Below are 21,074 nucleotides of genomic sequence, written 5' to 3'. Positions count from 1 at the left end.
CTTATGATTTTAATAAAATCATATGCTAATTGGAATTTAGATGAATTAGATGTATAATTTACGATAAAACTTTACTTTTTTTGGTATAAAATTTATAAATCTAGGTTTTGAAATATTATTAATTTGAAAAAAAAAAGATAAAATTGAGAATTTTAATTATGTGTATTAAAACTCTTACTTTTAGTTTTTTACTAATATATTTTATACATTGAATATTTATCTTAATTTTTATGTATGAAAATATAAAATTATTCATATATACTTATCATTCTTTTTTTATATAATCGAAAAAAAATTTATTTAATTTTAATAAAAATTGTAAAACTTAATTCATCATATTTAAGAATAGAGAGAGTCTTTACAATATAGAAAATGCATTTCAATTTATTTTTTAAAATTTTTATCTTCATTAAACATAATTTTAATTAAAAAATTTCAATGGTAGATCTGTATAAAAGAATGGTTTAGTAATTTTTTAAAGACAAACATGCATCTAGTATTTAAACCTATGTTCTAGCCATAGTAAACCAATATGGTTAATATAATCATTGATTAATACATTATAATTACATTTTCTTTTCATAGTTTTAGGTTTTTTCCTAGTAATAGACAAGGGTCAAACCATTATCCCTTCCGAGGGCATAGAATATTATTGACCAAGGGCAAAAGCCTCTACCGGAAACGCCACTGTGAGACCGCCGATGGCCTTGAACTTAATTTTTCCGGTGGGAGGATGATCAACAAAGATCTCACCGCATGGTGTCCAAAATATAAACTCTTTAGCCTTCACTCCTTTGAGGTTCTTGATTCTTTTGGGCTCAATATAACAAGTGACTTCACTATCATAGCTAACAAGCTTGCCTATCATCTTGAATTTGTGCTCCACTTTCTTTTGTTGGAGAATCCACATATATCCGGAGCTCCGAATGAAGCCCACTTCAATTACATCCTCAAGAGGCAAAAGCCCTAATGGAAGCCCAAACTCTTCATAGAGTGAAATTGCCAATTTGAGACCTTCTTGACCTTTTTTCACAATAGCTCCTTCTTCTCTTTTGGCCATTGAAAAAGATTTGCTTCTTTTTGCTTATGTAACTATATATATATATATATACACACTTTGACAAGCAAAGATAGAAAGATAATATGTTAGAAATTGACATATTATGGTAATTAAGCATAATTAATGGAGAATCCTATGTTTTTCTTCATAGTATAAACCGTAAAGATGTAAATGAATTTGTTTGGATTAAGCTAATATAAAGACTTTGGATTCTGGAAGTCTGGAGGGGCAACCTAGGCAGGCCTTGGTGCTAACGATCATATTATCATGAAATTTATGATTTAATGACTTTTGACAATAAATGTAAGAGTTGTATTCAAATAAAGGAACTCAGGACAGTCTTCTTGAAGCCTAAAATAACCTTGAGAGTCTTAGAAAAAAAATGAAGAGATGCATCTTCCCATGAAATACAATCATTTGTTTTTTGTTATTGTATACTTCAACCACACTCTCAAAGGATATTAATTACTTCCTATTTAATATAACTTACCCTTACTAATATTGAGAACTACTTTGAGATTGGGCTATTGTTCTTTTATTGGATAATTAGTCCATCAACTTTATTTCATTTCGTTTCAATTCAATGTATTTGATCGGAATATGTTAGTGAAAATTGAAAAGATTGAAAAAGATATTGATTTCTTCAACGCAGTGACGGAGGAATTCATCATAATTGAATTTACCGTTTCACACTAAAATCAATTTAATTTATATTTTGAGTAATTTATACTTTTTAACTCAAAAACTCCATTTATTTTCGTAAAATAATTTATAAATAACTTATCATCTCCAAAGAGCAATATTTTCCAGACTTGAAAAATATAAATCTATATTTTTTTTAATTTATTAATCATTATAATCACTATCAGCATCATCACTTACCACCACCGAACACATGCAACTTTCATAATTTATATTTTTTTTTTTTACATTCTTATCATATTTAATAATAAAATAATAAAATTTTTATTATTATTAATATTTTTTGTGATCTTATGAAATAAATGACTTCAATATTTTAACTAATTTTTAATATTACAACCAAACAATGAAAAAAAATCATTTAAAAAATATTTTTCAAGAAAAATATTTTAAACAAGTTGCTAGATATTGCAACTAAGTCATTTTTAATGCTTCCATCCCCATCATCCAAATCAGACATACATACATGTCATATATTTATATATATATATATAGAGAGAGAGAGAGAGAGAGAGAGACAGAGGAGACGAATAATGTGCGTTATCTAATCATACAAGTTCAAAGACAATGCTTCCAACATCAAACAATTTTTAATAGGGGCAGTATCTGGAAGCTTTGAAAAATATCAAATTATAATTCTTTCAAACTTCTTTTTTCGATTGAAATTAACAGTTAATAGCATATTTCACATCACCATCATCTAAAGGGAAAGGGAAGGGAAGTTTTCCACCGCATCGTCATCATGCACCACTTGCATATAAACGGGTCCATTCCTTTGCTGCATTGTTCAATTGGATAAAAAAACGAAAATTAATATTAAAACAAAACCCAAAACATCGAGGGCAACAGCTTACAACTCGAACCTAAAAGCATCACCTGTTTCAACAGCTTCAGCCTCGTTTGTTTTCCAATGCTTAGCGATGTTCTCAGAAAGTGGGTCATCGGGGTTCGGAGCACTAAGAAGTGCTTGGATGCTATAAAAAAATGAAGCCCAACATTATTATTATTATTATTATTCAAATGCAGCTTCCAAGGATTTTTATTTTTTGTCCGTCTAAAGAAGATTTCGGAACCTGTCTCAATATCTCAAATAAAAGTTTTGAGACTAATATTACCTCAAAAGTACAGTTCGGATCTGAAGAGCAGGACTCCATTTGTCTTTCAGAATATCAAGGCATATCCTTCCAAGCTACATCAGGACATTTCTGTTGGACAACAAACAACCAGACAAAACATATAAAGAGAGACCAGAAAGAGAAGCAAAGCCTACCTTGTCAATGTTAGGATGGTAGATTTTGGTCAGAAATCGAACCTGTAAGAGAGAAAATCAAAAGAAAAATATAGAAGATTTGCAAATCATGGAAAACAGAAGCACAGAAATGCCTTGAAACACAAGACCTTATTCAGGACATGGGACACAACCATACATGGAACCCACCATTCCGGAACTGAAACATATGATTGCACAATACACCAATTATCAGGATGAGCCAGTATTATGTGAAGAACATGCAAACTTTGATTTGGAATTAATTGAGGTTGAATCGTCAACCAAGTCATTGAAATTGAAATATTGAATGAAAATTAGAGAAATCATATTTAATCAAAGTTATTATGAGAATGATACTTGTGCTTGCAAATCAAATTAGATTGCAATTGTCCTGATTCATGCAAAGTATGGTTACTATTATCAACTCAAACATGCAGTACTCAATTTTTTTCAAGGTACATCTCCTCTTGAGAGGAATGTCTGCCAAATATGGCAAGCAAAATGCAATTCATGTTAACCAGGACCATTCTGCTTTTGGTCCAAATTTTCTCAGTTGAGAATATGAATTGGGCTCTGGTTGACAATTTCTTAAATGTATTTACATTTAGGGCAGGTTTTAATTTACATATCAAGGTCCAAATGGATTATCAAGGATTACCCTACCTCCTTTCATACACAACAAAGCTGAACTCATCACCAGAAGATAAAAGTGGATGAAATAAGAGGGAATTAAACAAACTGCAACGGTTGGTTATGCATTGGGCCCCTAAAGGTAATTAAAAGGGCAAACAAAAAGGAAGAAAAACATGCTATGTGTCTATCTCCACCCTGCATCACCCCTCCTCCCCCAGTTATCTTCCAGTCTTCCTCAAGTGTTAAAATGAATAACTCCTATATAGATGTGTTCCCAAACTCCCCAACATTTTTCTCCCCCTACTTTGCTCTCGTGCCAGCTATTTCAGCAATTACACTTTTGTTGGGATAGACCCTAACAGCCATTAAACCTAGGCTGGATATGCAGGCATTTCGTATCAATTATAAATTGACTAATACAAAATTAGCATCTGAGATTTAACACCTGTATCATGAACCTCACAGCTACAATCCTTAACCAGAAACTTTTTGAAATGAAAATGTATTTCCAACTCATATACCAAAATCGAACATTAAATGTCAAAATTTCTCTTATCAAAATACACCATAAAATTCTTAGAAAAGGGGAGCAAAGAGAGAGGGAAACCATGGTAGCTAAACTGAGCACAAATGAATGACAGATAGTACTAGTAAACAATAGATTATTGGCCTACCAATGTTATGACAAAAGAGTACGATGATTTAAATTCAATAACATACCTTTGGAGCAGCCATTGGATATTCTTCTGGTAGAAATAATTCCAGTTTGAAAACCCCACCTAAATCAAAATTCCAACCAGCAACATTGCATATGACATAACACATACTTGGAAGAAAAATGGAAAGAGAAAGCCAGAGTACTTGATTTTATTTTTTTTAACAAAAAAAAGGAGAAAAGAAAAGAAAAAACTACAGGCAAACACACAAAAATTATAGCACTTCCATTCTCACATCATAAAGTTACTCATCAAGTATTTTAGGAGCAAGTGATAAATTATTCATTGCAATAGTTGCCTAAGCCCGAATTAAGCAAGATTACAAGACAAATCGCAATATATAATCTTAAATCTTTAAGAAGATAAATAACATTAGAAATGCACTCAATAATATTCAGAATTATTTTGGAACTGGAAAACACTTGAAAAGTAAAATCATAAATGAATCAAACAAGAAAATTGATGAAAATCTACCATAGCTATGTACGTAAATTAGTGTCTTCTATCAATACCAGATTTATACTGAATTGGTATTATATTGAAGATGCCTATCAGCCAGATTTAAAGCTCCCCTAGCTATTTTTCTCAATTTTGTAGCAATTAAAACAGCAATTGAAGCCAAGAAAAGAAACAGATCCTCCAATTACGAGATATCATTTTCATGCTATCACAAAACCAAATATTTCAATGCAACTTTGAATTTATCAGAACACAAAAATATCAAATTAAGGATTTGATCTTGCATTTTTAGTCATCTAAAGAATCACAAATAATAAGCGTCCAATTAAATTGCATTGCACAGAAAATTAGTACAAAGGACACTAGCATACCTTCATATGGAGACTGTGTTGGGCCAAGAATCATCACATTAAAATACCGCATATTATCCTCAGATGGTGAAGCACTTATTCCGGGAGCTGCATTACATAAATCCCAAAATTAACGACTAAAACCCCAAGATTCAATATAATTCAACAAACATGCACATGAGGAAAATTCTATAATAGTTAAAATCCTATTTGAAATACGCCATAATTAACATATTTTAAACCAAATTATTAGTTGACCAATTAACACAAAACATAACCCCAAAAGAAAAATGGCAAAGAAACAAAGAATTAGCAGCTCACCTGGTTCACTCAGAAGACGTTGAGTTTCCTGTTAGATCACATTCAAAAACCGTTATAAACCTCATCAAACAAATAAAACCATCAAAATCACATATAGAAACATAAATTCTAATTAATTACAACAAAAACCCATAAAATCACACAGGAAAAATAAGCAAACAAGAAACGAATGGGTATAATTCAAAGCCTAGATTTACATGTTAACCCTAACAATTTAAACATGCGGCTCAGTCTCTCGAAGTTCATTCACTCCATATACAAATAAATGGTGATAAACGATAGAAGAAATTTAGAGTTGAGTTTGATTTCGTTTCCGATTCCAATTCCTCATTCTTTTCTTTGCTTTTCTCGAGAACCAAAAGGAAACTGGCCGATCAGAGAAATTGAGAGTGAGATCGCGTAAAGGAAAGAGAGATCGACAGACAAACCTTAATGATTCTTCGAGGGAGATTACTGTTAGCCATTTCTTCAAGGTCGATTGCAGAAAACGCTACTTGAAGGGTTTTGAGAGAGAGAGAGATTGTTTCTCTCACTAAACTCAATAAGGACTATTCGGGGGCGTTTCGTTCTTTGTACTTTTTGGGCGGTTTTTATAGCCCATATGCAATGATTTTGACAATTTCCTTTTTTATACTGCTTTTTTACCTTTTACTCCCTCATTTGTACATAAATTGCATTACACAACATTTTTATTTTTATTTTCAGAAAAATATTTTCTGTATTGTACATGTATAGGGTGCTTAAACAAAAAAAAATTGATTAACTTCCTAACAACCAATGAATGTTTTCTTGACACGAAAGTCAAAGGATAAATTTTTAAAAAATATATATTTTTTTCTGTCACAAACTTATATTTTTATTTGATTTAAGAGCGAGTATACAACAATTTTAACCAAAAAATTAATTAATTAAATTTATCTAGTTTAATTTTTGGTTTAGTTATCCAGTTTATTAGTTCGGTTTAACTTATGATTTCAGGTTATTGAGAGATAAATTGAAAATAAAATTAGTACTTTTAACTAATTTAAATTAATATATTCCAAAAATATCTAATTTAAATTAATAAAATTTGAATTTTAAAATTTTTAGGAAATAAATTATAATATGAATAAGATGTTTAATTTCACCTTGAAATTTTTTCTAGCTCACTTCTCCATATATATATACACATGCATGTAGATTTTGTTATTATTTACAAAATTTTTGAGAAAATTATTATTTACAATTAAAAATAGAAAAATTACGATTTTATTATAATTTATACTTTTGAAAAAAAATAAATATAATTGCCTTTGGTTGCAAGTGAAGTCGAAAAAAGTTAGAAAAAAGATGGCTACACCATGGGATGATGGGAGGTAGGCATGGCCATATTGCGGTTCCGGGAACCGGAACCGTCGGTTCGAACCGGCCCGGAACCGCAACCGGAACAGGTGAGAATCGGAACCGGGACGAACCGGAACCGGAACCGGAAAATTCCGGTTCCAGCAAATGTGGAACCAGAACCGGCGGTTCCATAGAACCGGTCGGAACCGGAATGGAACCGCCGGTTCTCCGGCCGGTTAGAACCGCCGGTTCGAACCGGCGGTTCTAGCCGTTGTAACTGTCAGATTTTTGTTTTTTTTTTTTTTTTTTTTTTAAATTTGTTGTTAAATGTCTTAATTACCCCTCCCAACTGTCATAAACGGCTACATAACGGCTAGTTTGAAGGGTATTTTTGGAAAAATGAATTTTTGGATTTATTATAAATACCTCATTTTATTTACAAATTCATTACAAAAAAATCTCAACTCTCTCTACTTACTCTCTCTACAATATACTAAGGTAAGTAAGAACTACGTGGGCTTTGATTCCTCTAAACCCCAAGAGGATACGTAGGCAACTTAATTTTTTTTTTTTTTTTAAAAAAATTAAGTTCAAGCCCATTTTTTTTTTTTTCAAATTATGTTCAAACTTAAAAAAAAAAAAATTCAGTTCAAATTTTTTTAAAAAAAAATCATTATGTTCAAACTTAAAAAAAAAAAAAATCAATTCAAATTTTTTTTAAAAAAAAATCATTATGTTCAAACTTAAAAAAAAAAAAAATCAGTTCAAATTTTTTTTTAAACCGGTCTTAAAAATTTGAAATTTTTTAGGTGTATTTTTAAATTTTTTATGTTCAAATAATTTTTTTTTAGTTGGTCTTGATATTTTAAAATTTTTTAACAGTATTTTTAAATTTTTTATGTTAATATAAATTTTTTTTTTAAACCGGTATTAAAAATTTAAAATTTCAAATTATGCGATTCGCCGGAAAACCAATCGGAACCGTCGGTTTTGTAATCGGATCGGAACCGGAACCGGACGGTTCCAAACCGGAACCGGAACCGGCCAATTTCGGTTCGGTTCCGGTTCCAGCTTTTCTGGAACCGGAACCGTGGCCATGCCTAATGGGAGGGGAGTGAGAGGAGCCAACTCAAATATAAATAAATATAATTTATACTAGAATTGAATTTTTTTTGGTTGATAACGGAGTACAATAGATCGATAATCAAGTATAATCTGCATACTTTTTCGTAACGATGGTCATTTTTAATAATATTTTTTAGACTCTGTATGTGTCATTAAACTTTTTTGAAAATGATACAAAGAAGTATGTCTCTGTTTATAATAAAAAAACTCTCCTCCGATGAATTGTATATATCTCATTCTTAAATTTGATGAATGCGTTTGTTGATGATAACAAATTCCATTGTTAAAATTCAATGAAATCCAATAGCAAGTTTGTAAATAAAATTAATCAAAAATTTAAAATCTAAAATGAATATTCGCAACGAATTATAATGCATCACTAATTGCAGCAAATATAACATTTTAAACGAAACTATCAAACACTATTTTCCATTTGCAATAAATATTTACTGTAATTAGAATATTTCAAGAATTAATTTTTATAATTCATTGCCTAAAAAATAAAAACAATTGTTCAAAAATATTCCCCGTTAATGTGTAGCTTATTGAGTTGTGGTTGCCCTTTTCCATCGATATGAAATACACCATCATCCTGAATTGTCCATTCACATGGATTGCATTGCATTCTTGATTGATACGCCCAAAATACTCCATGACTACTATCATTTAGATGAACATAGCACCAAGCTAATGGAAACATTATATCATATAAATGCCATGATATGTTTTCACCCGGTCTCATTATATGAAGATTTTGATCATACTTTTCTGTATCACACATAATTTCCACATTATGATTTGCATTATTTACAAGTCTCACTTCTATTTTCTCAAAAATAAAATTCACAATTTGTTCTATCATAGAAGACTCAACATATGATACAGTTGACAATGATAGAAGAAATACTATGCAAAACATACATCTCGTGTCATTCCTTTTGAAGATATTCATGATGATAATGGCGATAGGAATACGAAAATGATAATAATCACAATGCTTAATAGAAATTAATGTAAGGGCGAAGCCAAGAATTTGAACTAAGAGGGTGAATTTTTGAGTACCTAAATCAAGAGGGGCAAATAGTTAAAGGAAAAGGGAAACCCTCTCTTTTCCCTTCTCTTCAACCTTGGTTTTGCCCCTTGATTAAGGTGATGATTCTGAAACCAGAACAATATTGATATTCTCAATTGCAAAATTTCTTAAATAATGAAATGCTCGAAGATAATTAAAGTAAATTTTTATTTTTTAGTTGTTTTCCGTTATGATTGTTAATTGTTTACAAATGAAAGGATTTCATTTAGTTAGTTTTAAAAAATAATAAATTTTGCACCTCACAAATTTCAATTATTTTAACCAATGAAATTTATGGTAGATAATTAGTTAAAAACATAAATTATTAATAATAGGGTTACATATATCAATTCCTTTTGCTAAATTAATTCTCCGTCCTGAAAATTTTTTTTTAAGTGTATAACTGTCACGACCCGTTTCCATGGGCCGGACCGGCACTAGGGCCCGGGTAAGCTTAAGGCCCCCGAGGCCCGTAGTAAGCCTGAATCACTAATAACTATTATCTCAATATAATATTTAAAACATTCAGCCTATAATTATAGAAAAATAAACCTTAAGATTCTATTAAATTTCGGCCCAAATTTATCAATTACAACATTTCCACAGTTCGGGCCCAATTAACAATACATCATATTTTTAATATGGGCTCACATAATTACGTCGTCTATGTTAATACACGACTAATTGCACACAAATTCTACAACTGCGGAATTCACTAACAGATGTATACAGATAAGTCTTCAGACATTTATCTACTTAATATATCAACATTAAAATTAAAGAATCTCTTTTTAACAGTGAAGGAGCAGAGTTATAGCTGGGATTTAGAAAATGCTACTTCCTGGAAGATTTAAACAAGAGATGTGAGTTTATTAATGAATAATAATTATTGCACAACACACGCATTCACACAAATGTATGAATATATCAATCTAGTCATCCGACTAGTTATATGCTCACACAGCCAGTCACACAAATGGCATATCACCAGCACTCACAATTATTAACATCTTCATATAATCACATCACGTGGAAATTAGTCAGTGGAGTCACCGAACCCCCGATGAGCCGTCCTCCCACATGGCCCATCCTCTCACGTGTGCACCAGGGAGCCGATCCCCCATACTGGCCGACCGGTCTAATCCTCACTTGACCAGCCCTCTCATTGTTTTTCCATTCTCTCTTTTCTTTTTCATACCAACAAGAGGCAACCCGGTGGTCTCCATCCAATCTAGATCATCAAGCGCTCACAACAGGAGGCCACCCTGCGGGCTGCGATCAAATCTAGACTGTCCGGTGCGCAACGACGAGAAGCCAACCCGTGGTTAACGGTAACTGTAACGGTAGGTGCACACGGGGGCGCCGATCTCCCATTTACCCGGCTAACGGTAATGGATCCATATAACAGTAACGGTATATAACGGTAACGGTAATCAGGATCCATATAACGGTAACGGTCTCACAAACCCATGGTGACCCACTTCATCCCAATTCCACACAAGCAAAGCACAACAATATCACAACACAATTAATCAAACATTGCGATTAAATGCAGACATATCGATCAATTACATATTGGACTGCAATGTACAATTAAACATCCATTCTCAAATGCAATTAAATAATTAAATAAATAATATTAACAATAACAGCAATGATAAAATAAATAATAATAATAATAATAAACTATGATAATGACAAGGTAGTTAAAGCACTTTATTTATTATGTATCAAATTGTAGAAATTTATCTAATAAGCTTATTTGTTATGTTATTAATTAAAATTTGTCTAAATTCTGTCAAAATTTCGGCAGCACCTCCCCTAAAAATTGGGCTATCTACCTGCTCAAATATCACAATATTATCATATCTTTATCAATCAGTGCACACAGCCCATCCGTCGGGCAATCAATCAATTTAAAATCCCATCCTCCTTCCAAAAACAACAATATCAATACTCCATCAAAAATTTACAAACTAATTCTAATAATATCCATATAAGATCATTTATTAAGTCATTAGTTAACTAAATTATTAGTTTTACCGTAACTAATTTGTTAAGCAGCTAAAACATATTTTAACAATAACTAATTATAACTACTACCTATTAAAATTCGGTTTTTATATCAATATCAACAATGGCTAGGCCTCCCAAATCTTGATTAATCAAAATTTCGGATCTAACCGTTAACCAACTAAAATTTGCCTCACTTTTCTTATGCACAATCGGTTAGTTTTAAACTAATGATTATCTAATTAACTAATTAACTAATTCTAATTTAGTTTCCCCCTCAATTCACCTATTTATAACAATAACCATGTAATTTATTTAAAAATGTTCAAAATTAATTTGTAACTACATTATATCAGTTAATTAATTTCATAGCAAGGATTATATTTGATTTCAACTTAATCAATTAATAGTTTTAAATTTGGAGTTTAAAACAAAATTTAGGAAATAGGTATTAGGGCGTACCGTTTGAGAATCGGACCTCAATTCCATGATCAACGCGAAGTGGAGATCATTCTGCCTCTTGGGGCCTCGCCGGAGTGTCGCCGGCCGGTCACCGGACCGCCGTCGCCAGCCGCCGTGCACGGTGGCCGGAAAATTTAAACCGCCCAGAAAATTGCAAGGTCACCACCATCCGACTCCAATTTTCGCGAGGAGTCCAAATCTGCTATCAGTTTGTTGAGCCGGTGGCTCGTTTGGCAGGAACAAGCCCGACAGACCCTTCCTCGCCGCCGACCATGGTGTTTTCAATTTCTTCCACCAAAACCATCGTTTCTTGGATGGAAATCGTTCACACAAGGCGGAGGAATCGATCGGAGCTCACCTGGTGGCCATCAACTGCCTGGATCAAGCTTGATCAACGGAAATCCAAACTGGGAGCTGTCGGAGTGACAGTCCCGTTTCGCGCCGATGGGGGACTCTTTCCGCGTGAAGGGAGGCCAGAATCGTGGTCGTTAAGGCTTTAGGAGGCAGTCGCCACCCACCCTGGTCGTGCAGTGATCGGAGAACGTGGAGGGAGAGGGGAGGGATCGCGCGACTGGAGAAGAAGAAGGAAAGAAAGGAAAAGAAAAAAAAGAAAGAAAAGAAAGAAGGCTAACGCTTCTAGACCATTCCGGTTCGATTCGAACCGGTTCGGTCTAATTTAATGATTTGGCTCGGTTCTTGCCCAGTTTGCAGGTTTTTCACTTGGTTTTCGGATTATTCGTGTGGTTTTCTAAAAATCAATCTGAGTTTCGGGTCCGGTTCAATTTATTTTAATTATATAATTAGGTTTCATAACATTTCCTCCATTAACTAAATAAAAAAAAATAAAAATATAGTTAGTAATCATATTTGATTTTTAGGATAATTGGTTTATATATATACATAATAGATTAATTGCTGGACTTTCATATTATTACTCAAAAATTTAATTGTTCTCGATTCAAAATTTCGACATTATATTTGGGCTTGGGCCTAATTTGCAAAACTTGAACTCAAATTAAAATTGTTCACTATTTACGGCCCATACCGTCAAAAATTCAAATTTTTGATTTAATAAAAATTCAAAAGTTTCGAAAATAAAAATTCAGGGTGTTTCAATAACATACCGATCTCAATTTGTTTTTTTGGATATTGATTTAAAATTACTTTACTTATATTATAACAATAAAAAAATGATATTAAAATCTTTCTTTTATTCATTACTTTGGTTAACTAATAATTGATTTTTTTTTTTTTTTTTATAAAAGAGCTATAGCTTTCTGAATAGATATGACTTATTTTCAAACGATAAAGATGTTGGGCTCAAGTTGAGCCTAACTTAACTAGAATCTTGATAGATGAAATATCCATAGTGTCTTTAATAATTTTTTATTAGTTAGATGAAAGACATTAAATTTGAATTTAAAACTTATACTCTCGACTAAAACTTTAATTAATGGAGAGAGAAAGAAATTTAAATTTAAATAATTTACATTCTCTCTCCTAATTTAATGACGACTATTATTTGATAGAAGCTATAATTATTAAGCAAGTAGTTTTCAGTTTTCTTTTTTTCATCATCATTGGTTATGGCCTGTGTTGGCCAGAAAATAGGTAGTTTTTTTTCATCTTCATCGGTTATGGCAAGGAGAGAGGAATCAAACCCGTGTTCTCGCGCTGGGTAGCAGACTCACATACCATCCAGAACACTAGTCCTCATCCAATTTTATTGTGTCTCAAAATATTAATATCTAATATGTAGCCCTTCATGGAAGATAGATGGGATAGATTTGATTTAAAGAAAATATATATGAATGGGATGAAGTTAAAATTAATATTAAATTTTACCTTCTAATTGATAATTAATACAACATTCTACTCCAATTGTCTATATTTTGGATCATAATATGTCAATGACCTTTTCTACAAGGAATATTAATTGGATGAGGATGATTAAGGTTAATTGTTTTATAAACTGCCGTAAAATGATAATACAAAACATGTCTCATAACACTATGAAAGATATTATTATATTACTATTTCGAGCAATAAGAGAATTGGACAAGGACTATAGGTTCAAACGGTGTTTGAGCCATGCCATCTTAAATTTAAGACTATGCCATCTCTAAATTTAAAACAAGTTTTTAACGTAATACCGTGGATATGTCTTGTATTATCATTTCAATTTACAAATATATATATATATATATATATATATATATATATATATATATATATATATATAAAACCTTAGCCGTCTCTCCCGCTCTTTCTTTTTATTCTTCTAGATTTTATTTTTAAACCACGACCAACCATCTTCTTTAATCGGCAGTGGTTTCTTTTCATCTCTCTATATTGTTTTCTTTATTTTGTTTAGTTTTCTTTCTAATAAATTTTAAATATATGATCGATTGGAATAAAATTTAGATTTAGTCTCTTAAATCTGCAATAGTTGATAGTTCTTGAGTGTTTTTAGTACCCTCTCAGTGAGGTTATTAATTTCTCTCCTTCCATAGTGTTTTTATTTAATAGGCAGTTCGAAAGACAAGATGAATTGTTGTTGCTTGTGCTAGAGTCTTCAAATCGTTAAATTCGGATAAGTTTCTTTTACCAATGGAACCTGATAGTGTAGCATATTCCTCCATTAAAATTTAGTATATTAAATTATTCCACAGGTGTCAGTTGCAATAAGTTTTCGAAAAAATAATGTTCAGAACAATATTGTGAAATGCTTCTTTTGTTAATTTATTAAAATTTTTAATAAATTAACACCCTACGAATTTATTTAACCAGTTATATATATATATAATTATTCCACAGGTGTCAGTTGCAACAAGTTTTCGAAAAAATAATGTTCAGAACAATATTGTGAAATGCTTCTTTTGTTAATTTATTAAAATTTTTAATAAATTAACACCCTACGAATTTATTTAACCAGTTATATATATATATATATATATATATATATATATATATATATAATTATTCCACAGGTGTCAGTTGCAACAAGTTTTCGAAAAAATAATGTTCGAAACAATATTGTGAAATGCTTCTTTTGTTAATTTATTAAAATTTTTAATAAATTAACACCCTACGAATTTATTTAACCAGTTATATATATATATATATATATATATATATATATATATATATATATATATATAATTTAAATAATTGAATCAACCCCACATTAATTGAAAACCCGAATGAAAACCAATTGGAAATCGAAAACCACACAAAATCACAATTTGGACTGAACCAAACTCGGATCGAACCAAATCAGCCCAGAAGCCACAGCGAAACCCTTCTCCCCCCTATTTTCAGCGTGAAGCCCCTAACTCGCCTGAGCCACCCTCGCCATCGCGCTGCCGTCGCCTCCCTTACCTAGCGCCGGTCTGGTTCTCTCTCTCTCTCTCCTTTTTTCGTTTCTGGCGAGTGCAAGGGCCAAGCGGAGCCGGGGCCTCACCTAGATCGAAGCAATTGCGACTCCGGCCACCAGAAACGGACTCAACTAGCCTTCGTCGCGCCACCCACGCCTTCGCGCCGCCACCATCGCCCCCTGCAGACGCGCCGCCAGTCACTTCTTCTCCCTCAGCTCGATCGCGCCGCCTCCCTCTGTTTCCGTTTGGGCGAGCAACAGTACCACCAGTCACCGCCGCTTGACATCGCGCCTCCGGTGAGCATAGCCGCTCATGCCAGCAGCGACGCCTATTTTGGTCAACTTCAGCCACTGTCCTCACTCCCCTCGTCCCGGCGAGTGTCAGCGCTGTCTCCAGCCAAGCAAAATTCCGGCGGTGTTGTGCTGGAGTATTGAAATTAATTCTGGTTATTTTCAGAAAATTAATTGATTTCTAGTATTTGTAGCTAGTTAATTTAATTGTGGGTAGTATCAATATATTTTAAAGTGTTGATTTGATTAGAGGATTTAATTAATTAAAGCCAATAAAATTTGGCACCAAATAAATTTAATTAGGGGAAATTTGATAATGATATTAATGGAATTAAAATGTGGATTTATTTTAATTTATAAATTATGGATGTGTGTTGATGTCGAGGGTTGAGTATAATATTGATATTGTTATTCGGATGGAGGAAGGGAAAATTAAATTACTTGATCATGGATGATCTATGTGTGATGATTGATATTTACATATATAAAGTTGTGATTCTTTGAACAGGTGGATAGTCTAATATTTAGGGGAGGCGCTGCAAAAATTTTGGTAGAATCTAGTCTAGTTATAGTAAGTTAGATTAGTAAATAATTTATTAGATTAATTTCTTAATTATTTATTTAAATTAATCCTTTGTCTGATGCATTTCTTTCCTTGTATTTTTAAATTCTTTAGATGCTTGGGCTCGGACTCGTCTACTGCTCCTTCTAGTCAGAATTCGAGTTAGAGTTTCTTCTTTCCTCGACCACCGTGAGTAATAATAAATAGTGCATACTATTATTGCATTTGCATAACATATATATATATATATATATATATATATATATATATATATATATATATATATATATATATATATATATATATATATATATATAAATGAAACTCTAATATTCATTTTTATTATCATAAGATTATTAGTATATTATTATACGTATTTCATAAATATATCATGTTACTATTAATATATAATTATACTTTTATGTTTGTGCATTAAGGATTGGTTTTGTGCATTACGTTGAAATAATCGTTTGATTACTTCTGCGGTGAATTTGCTATGCTTTGTTTGTATGGAATTGGAATGAAGTGGGCCACCACAGATTTGTGAGGGCGATCTGCGATATCGTTGGCCGTGTATGGGGAGATCGGTGTCCCCGTGTCCACCTGATGTTATATGATATGGAAAAAACCAGGAGGTGGCCGCTTGTTGATATGAAAATGAAAAGAGAATATATAAAAGGTACATATGGGAGAGGGCTGGTCAAGTGAGGATTAGACTGGTAGGCTAGGTATGAGTGATCGGCTCCCTAGTGCACACGTTTGAAAGGGCGAGCCATGTGAGAGGATGGCTCGTCGGGGTTTTTGGTGGCCACTGACTAATTTCCACTTACTTGATTATTTGAAGGTGAAATTACTGGTGAATGTTGATTTTGTGCCACATGCTTGACTAGTTGTGCATTCACGTTAGTATCTTAGGATGCATTTTGCGTAAATGCTTGTAATATGCATTATTTATTATTATTCACTGAGTTGTAAAACTCACTCTTCTTTTACTTAACTTGTCAGGAAGTAGAAGCCCGTCGACCGACTAAATCTCTGCAATCTTCTCTGCAAGGGTATAAAAGTAAATTCCTAATTTCTGCAATTAGTTAATTTGTGTATTGTTATATGTATAACTCCATTACTTCTAACTATTGTTGAACTCCACAGTTGTAGGAATGCGTATTTTTAATTTGGTCTTTAAACTGGTGTGCTAACCTACGAATGAGATGTATTATTATTAGGCTCGAGCTAAGCTTTACTCGAGATATTTGAGATTGGGCCAGGATTGTATGATTTATAGATAAATACAAATTTATATGGGCTTACTGCTTCTAAGATTTTTGTGTGGCGTGTATGAGTTTGGTAGTTTAGGCTTTCTACGGGCCTCAGGGGACTTAAGCTTACCTGGACTCTAGTGCCGGTCCGGCACATGGGAACGGGTTGTGACATTCTATTGACACTATTTTGATCCCAAAAGCTAGGTTGAATTAATTAGAAACAGCCACACAATCCGTGGAACGACTGGGTGCTTCCTCCCTATGTCTACAAACTCCCAATGGATGGAGAATAATATTGTCTATTTACAGCGTAGACCAGAGAGAGAGAGGACATAGCCTATATATATGTAGGAGACTATTAGGGTCTCCCATTATAACCCTAATATGATATACAATCCTAATCCAAGTTATAATTTAACCACACTTAATCCAAACACATTTAACTACCCATCAATACTTTAATGATTAATCATTAATAACGGGTTTTAAATCAGACCTTTTGGATTATAACTTAATCCAAATATTTTATAAAACTAAATAAAACACGATCAATAAGTCCAAATAAATAAATTTCTAAGAAATGGGTCAGAGATATCACTTTAACAACATACTAATAATGTATCATAGTGCATCCAAATTTGACTAATTCCCGCTCGCAATAATATATTATAGTGTATCCAAATCTGACTATTTCCCGCTTGCCCTCAGAGGCAAAGGGACTGACTCGGGGAGTTTGTGTTGTGCAGGATTCAACCTACGATTGAAGTTATAGTGATCAACTCTGTAAGTACTTTTTACCACTGAGCTACCCTGTTTGGGTTAACTTATCCAATATTATTGTAGCTAAGAAACAAAGAATATTTATTAGTTGAAATTCATGTAGGAGAATACAAATAGACTTGCAAAACACTAAGAAGAGACAAGATAACGTAATAAAATTCGTAATATGCAAGCATAATTTAGGATTTTCACTTTTTATTAATTGAGGTAATTTTTAATTTTGCTTTCTGTTGAGCTCTTTATGGAAAGTTTTTGTAGGAATTTTCTTAGGAACTCACTAATTTTGTAACCAAGGAAGAATGATACCGCTTGATTATTATTTTTTAAAAAAATTAATTAATATTTTTTATTTATATAATACATCAAAATAAAAGAAAAGCAATATATTCATTTTAAACATTGAAACAATATATAATATAGGTTATAAAATACGAAAATAACTATACCATTATCTGTCATTGTATATTTTAATAGTAAATACTACTAAAATATTACCAAATATAAATATCATCGGCCGCTACACAACTTATCACTGTCAGTTATCAGTTCATATATCACTATCAGTTATCAGTTCGTATAAGGTTAACCAAAGGAGTCTTGCATCTATTAGCAACTAGAACTAGCACCGGCAAACATGATCATGACTTGTAACGCGCGGATGACTTGTTTATGAATGTGTTACCGTTAAGTTTACAATTTTGGGACATCAACATTATACATATTTACTTTAAAAATGACAGTACAGTTTTTTTTTTTTTTTTGACCTTAAATCACAGTACAGTTTTAATCTTTAACAGAAGCCTTTTCACATCTCTGTAAATAAAGAAAGTTTTTTTTTTTTCTTTTCCTGTGAAAAGAAAGGTTGTAAATTGACAAATTAACACAATATGTTTGGTGATACTAACAGGATTTTTAAAGAGATTTTAATAAAAAATAAAATATAAAGAAGGCGACAAATTTACACACTAGATATATGTTTCAAGAGAGGGAACTTCTTAAATAACCTTTTCAGACTCTTCATATATAAAATAAATATTAGTCTTTAAAATCTATATCTATATCTATATAATAGTATAATACAGAAAGTAATTGACTTATATAGAAGCCAAGTGTAAGTAGCACAATTTGTACTTGACAATATTTTGAATTATAGAATGACAAATGTTAGAAGAATAAATAGAAAATGAAAAAAAAAAATTCATGCAAATAATTTATTAGGTATGTATATTAATGTGTCTTTTCATTCTTCAAGATATATATATAAAAAATTAAAAATAGAGATTTTCTTTTTATACAAGTATAATATCAAGTATAATATCAAACGATAATTGTCTATTAAGATAGGACGAAAATGAGAACGAGAACTGTTATAAGTCTTACTATCATTTATAGGAATAGTGTATGCATTTTTTTTATATAGGTCATATAATACATAGTTTTTGATATTGGATACCTTGGTGAAAAATTTCGCAGAATATTTAATAGGCACATTTTAATATTGCAACTTTTCAACATATCTCGAGATACAATTTTGTAATGCATTTTATAATTATTTTATTATACAATTTTATTATTTTTAAATGATGTTATAAAAGATTATTTTATCATTCAATATTGTTTCTTCCATCTCGTGGGTTCTAATGCTATTTAAGTTAAAAGAAAACCGAATGTGTTTACAAAGGTGATTAAACAATTAATAAACAAGTATAAATTAAGAATTATAGAACAAAAGTGAGCTCAATGGTGGATATTATGGTAAAGTTTTGTTATAATTCCACCAATGTCACTGAGCTACTACAATATTGACATAGTTAACACAAAACACACACAAATTTATCAATAAAAAAACAAATGTATGAAGCTTACTTATTTAGAAATTGTATATAAATTTTCCAAATGATTTAAATTATTAATTAAACATCAACATTAGGAAGGAAGCCCATATCTAAAAGAACCTGTCCACAATTAGGGTTAGCTTCCTTCTTCATATACCCTAAAGGGTTAGCGTATCGGCTTGCTTGAACCACTCCAACATTTTGGGAAAGTAAAATACGTGCTCGATCCGTACTTTTGAATGGTTCTATACAGTCTGTCATTCCACTCTTCACCAACCGAACCTCACAAATATCTTCCTCGTGTTCGCCCTCCACCGGTAGCCGGTAAATGCCCTGCGGATCAGTCTCTCCCTCCACCGCGTAAGTCAGTGTGTTGTTCTCTCGGATCTTGCATTCCAACTTCACTACAGCACCTGAAATTTATTGCAAACTAATTGAGCTATAAGTTTATGGATGAAAGAAAATTAAGAAGAAAAACAGAGAAAGCAAATATTGATTCACCTTTGATGGGTTCACTGAGCTTGGTTTCGAACTCGACGCGGCAAACGTCGCAGTATACTTTTCCTTCAACAAACATGTTGGCGCCAGCGAAGGCGTAGCTAAAGAGAGAGGAGAAGCAAAGAGCAGAGGCAATGAGGCCAGCAAAAGCAAAGCTCTTTGCCATTTTTTTACTGAGTTTACGTATTACAGCTCTTGGTATTTGATCAATGTACTATTGATGTTGGATCATTATGTGGACAATAACTTTATTTTATAAGGAGAATGGTTAGGTAAAACTGTAATTTTTGAGTGGTAGATAATTCAAGTTCTCTATTTTAAGGTTAAATAAATAAGGAGAGAGACTCGTTCAATGCTATCACGTCATTGTAAATTGCAAGGAGCAAAAGCTTTTTTCGGTTAATTTTTAACCAAAATGTTTCCAAATTAGTTGTTTTTAGTTGGGTTGTAGTCTGTTGTTATATATTTTTGGTTATTTTGTTGCAATTATTTATAGCAAGTCATCTAAATTTAATTAATTGAATCTAATATGCAATATCAACAAAGAGATATGTAAATCTACGGACTATGTTGGCAACACAGGCTGGACATGTAAAAACTGTTCTCGAGTTCGAACCCATTAAACACACTTGAAAGAAGGGGTGAAAAGTCTTAATTGTGACCAAATTTCAAAGCAGATTAGGCGGTCCCTGATAAAAGGATCCGGATACCGATGGTTTAAAAAAAATGTGAAAATGAAAACTAATAAAATATATTTAATTAATACATGCTATTTTTTTACATATGTAAACAATGCAATTACAAAGTATTCTATCTAATTGATCTTTCCATTAATGGGAGGATCGGAAGGACTCTTGATTTGTTTATTTTCAATATATGGACTATCTATAACCAGCCAAATATAAGTCGTTTTTGGGTAATTATTTTGTCTCAAACTATAAATTATTTTAAATATTTTAAAGAATAA

The 21,074-nt window shown here is 31.9% G+C and overlaps 3 protein-coding genes and 1 long non-coding RNA gene across 4 annotated transcripts; 1 reads left to right on the top strand and 3 right to left on the bottom strand.

Moving 5' to 3' along the window:
• Nucleotides 1-638: 638 nt before the first annotated feature.
• On the bottom strand, nt 639-1,128 carry LOC105639208 (uncharacterized). Its single transcript, XM_089724260.1, has one exon. The coding sequence runs from the start codon at nt 1,058-1,060 to the stop codon at nt 650-652; it is 411 nt and encodes a 136-aa protein (XP_089580386.1). The 5' UTR covers nt 1,061-1,128; the 3' UTR covers nt 639-649.
• Nucleotides 1,129-2,285: 1,157 nt separating this feature from the next.
• On the bottom strand, nt 2,286-6,098 carry LOC105639209 (ubiquitin-conjugating enzyme E2 36). Its single transcript, XM_012223193.4, has 8 exons — nt 5,940-6,098; nt 5,512-5,539; nt 5,212-5,298; nt 4,386-4,444; nt 3,033-3,074; nt 2,878-2,951; nt 2,639-2,736; nt 2,286-2,540 (listed from the first exon to the last, which is right to left on the bottom strand). Exons 1-8 carry the CDS (start codon nt 5,973-5,975, stop codon nt 2,503-2,505), a joined length of 462 nt encoding a protein of 153 aa, XP_012078583.1. The 5' UTR covers nt 5,976-6,098; the 3' UTR covers nt 2,286-2,502.
• Nucleotides 6,099-14,659: 8,561 nt separating this feature from the next.
• LOC119371510 (uncharacterized) lies at nt 14,660-17,017 on the top strand. Its single transcript, XR_005179131.2, has 3 exons — nt 14,660-15,744; nt 15,850-15,924; nt 16,741-17,017. It is a non-coding gene; the product is annotated as an uncharacterized LOC119371510 (long non-coding RNA).
• A 2,442-nt stretch (nt 17,018-19,459) lies between these two features.
• On the bottom strand, nt 19,460-20,317 carry LOC105639210 (olee1-like protein). Its single transcript, XM_012223194.4, has 2 exons — nt 20,111-20,317; nt 19,460-20,022 (listed from the first exon to the last, which is right to left on the bottom strand). Exons 1-2 carry the CDS (start codon nt 20,271-20,273, stop codon nt 19,688-19,690), a joined length of 498 nt encoding a protein of 165 aa, XP_012078584.1. The 5' UTR covers nt 20,274-20,317; the 3' UTR covers nt 19,460-19,687.
• Nucleotides 20,318-21,074: the final 757 nt, after the last annotated feature.

Source organism: Jatropha curcas, chromosome 7 (assembly GCF_041381405.1).
Source record: "Jatropha curcas cultivar XTBG-Jc1 chromosome 7, XTBG_Jcur_1.0, whole genome shotgun sequence".
NCBI classification, from domain to species: Eukaryota; Viridiplantae; Streptophyta; class Magnoliopsida; order Malpighiales; family Euphorbiaceae; genus Jatropha; species Jatropha curcas.
Note: the sequence above shows the minus strand (reverse complement) of the source record. Positions and strands in the feature narration are given on the sequence as shown.

Excerpts from the sequence above, each read along its gene's own strand:
- LOC105639208 (XM_089724260.1), bottom strand. The coding sequence starts at position 1,060 with ATGGCCAAAAGAGAAGAAGGAGCTATTGTGAAAAAAGGTCAAGAAGGT.
- LOC105639209 (XM_012223193.4), bottom strand. The coding sequence starts at position 5,975 with ATGGCTAACAGTAATCTCCCTCGAAGAATCATTAAG. Across the intron at positions 5,299-5,511 it reads ACGTCTTCTGAGTGAACCAG|CTCCCGGAATAAGTGCTTCA; the intron begins GTGAGCTGCTAA and ends TATGTAATGCAG. Across the intron at positions 2,737-2,877 it reads ATCCGAACTGTACTTTTGAG|CATCCAAGCACTTCTTAGTG; the intron begins GTAATATTAGTC and ends ATTTTTTTATAG.
- LOC105639210 (XM_012223194.4), bottom strand. The coding sequence starts at position 20,273 with ATGGCAAAGAGCTTTGCTTTTGCTGGCCTCATTGCCTCTGCTCTTTGC. Across the intron at positions 20,023-20,110 it reads GCTCAGTGAACCCATCAAAG|GTGCTGTAGTGAAGTTGGAA; the intron begins GTGAATCAATAT and ends AATAAATTTCAG.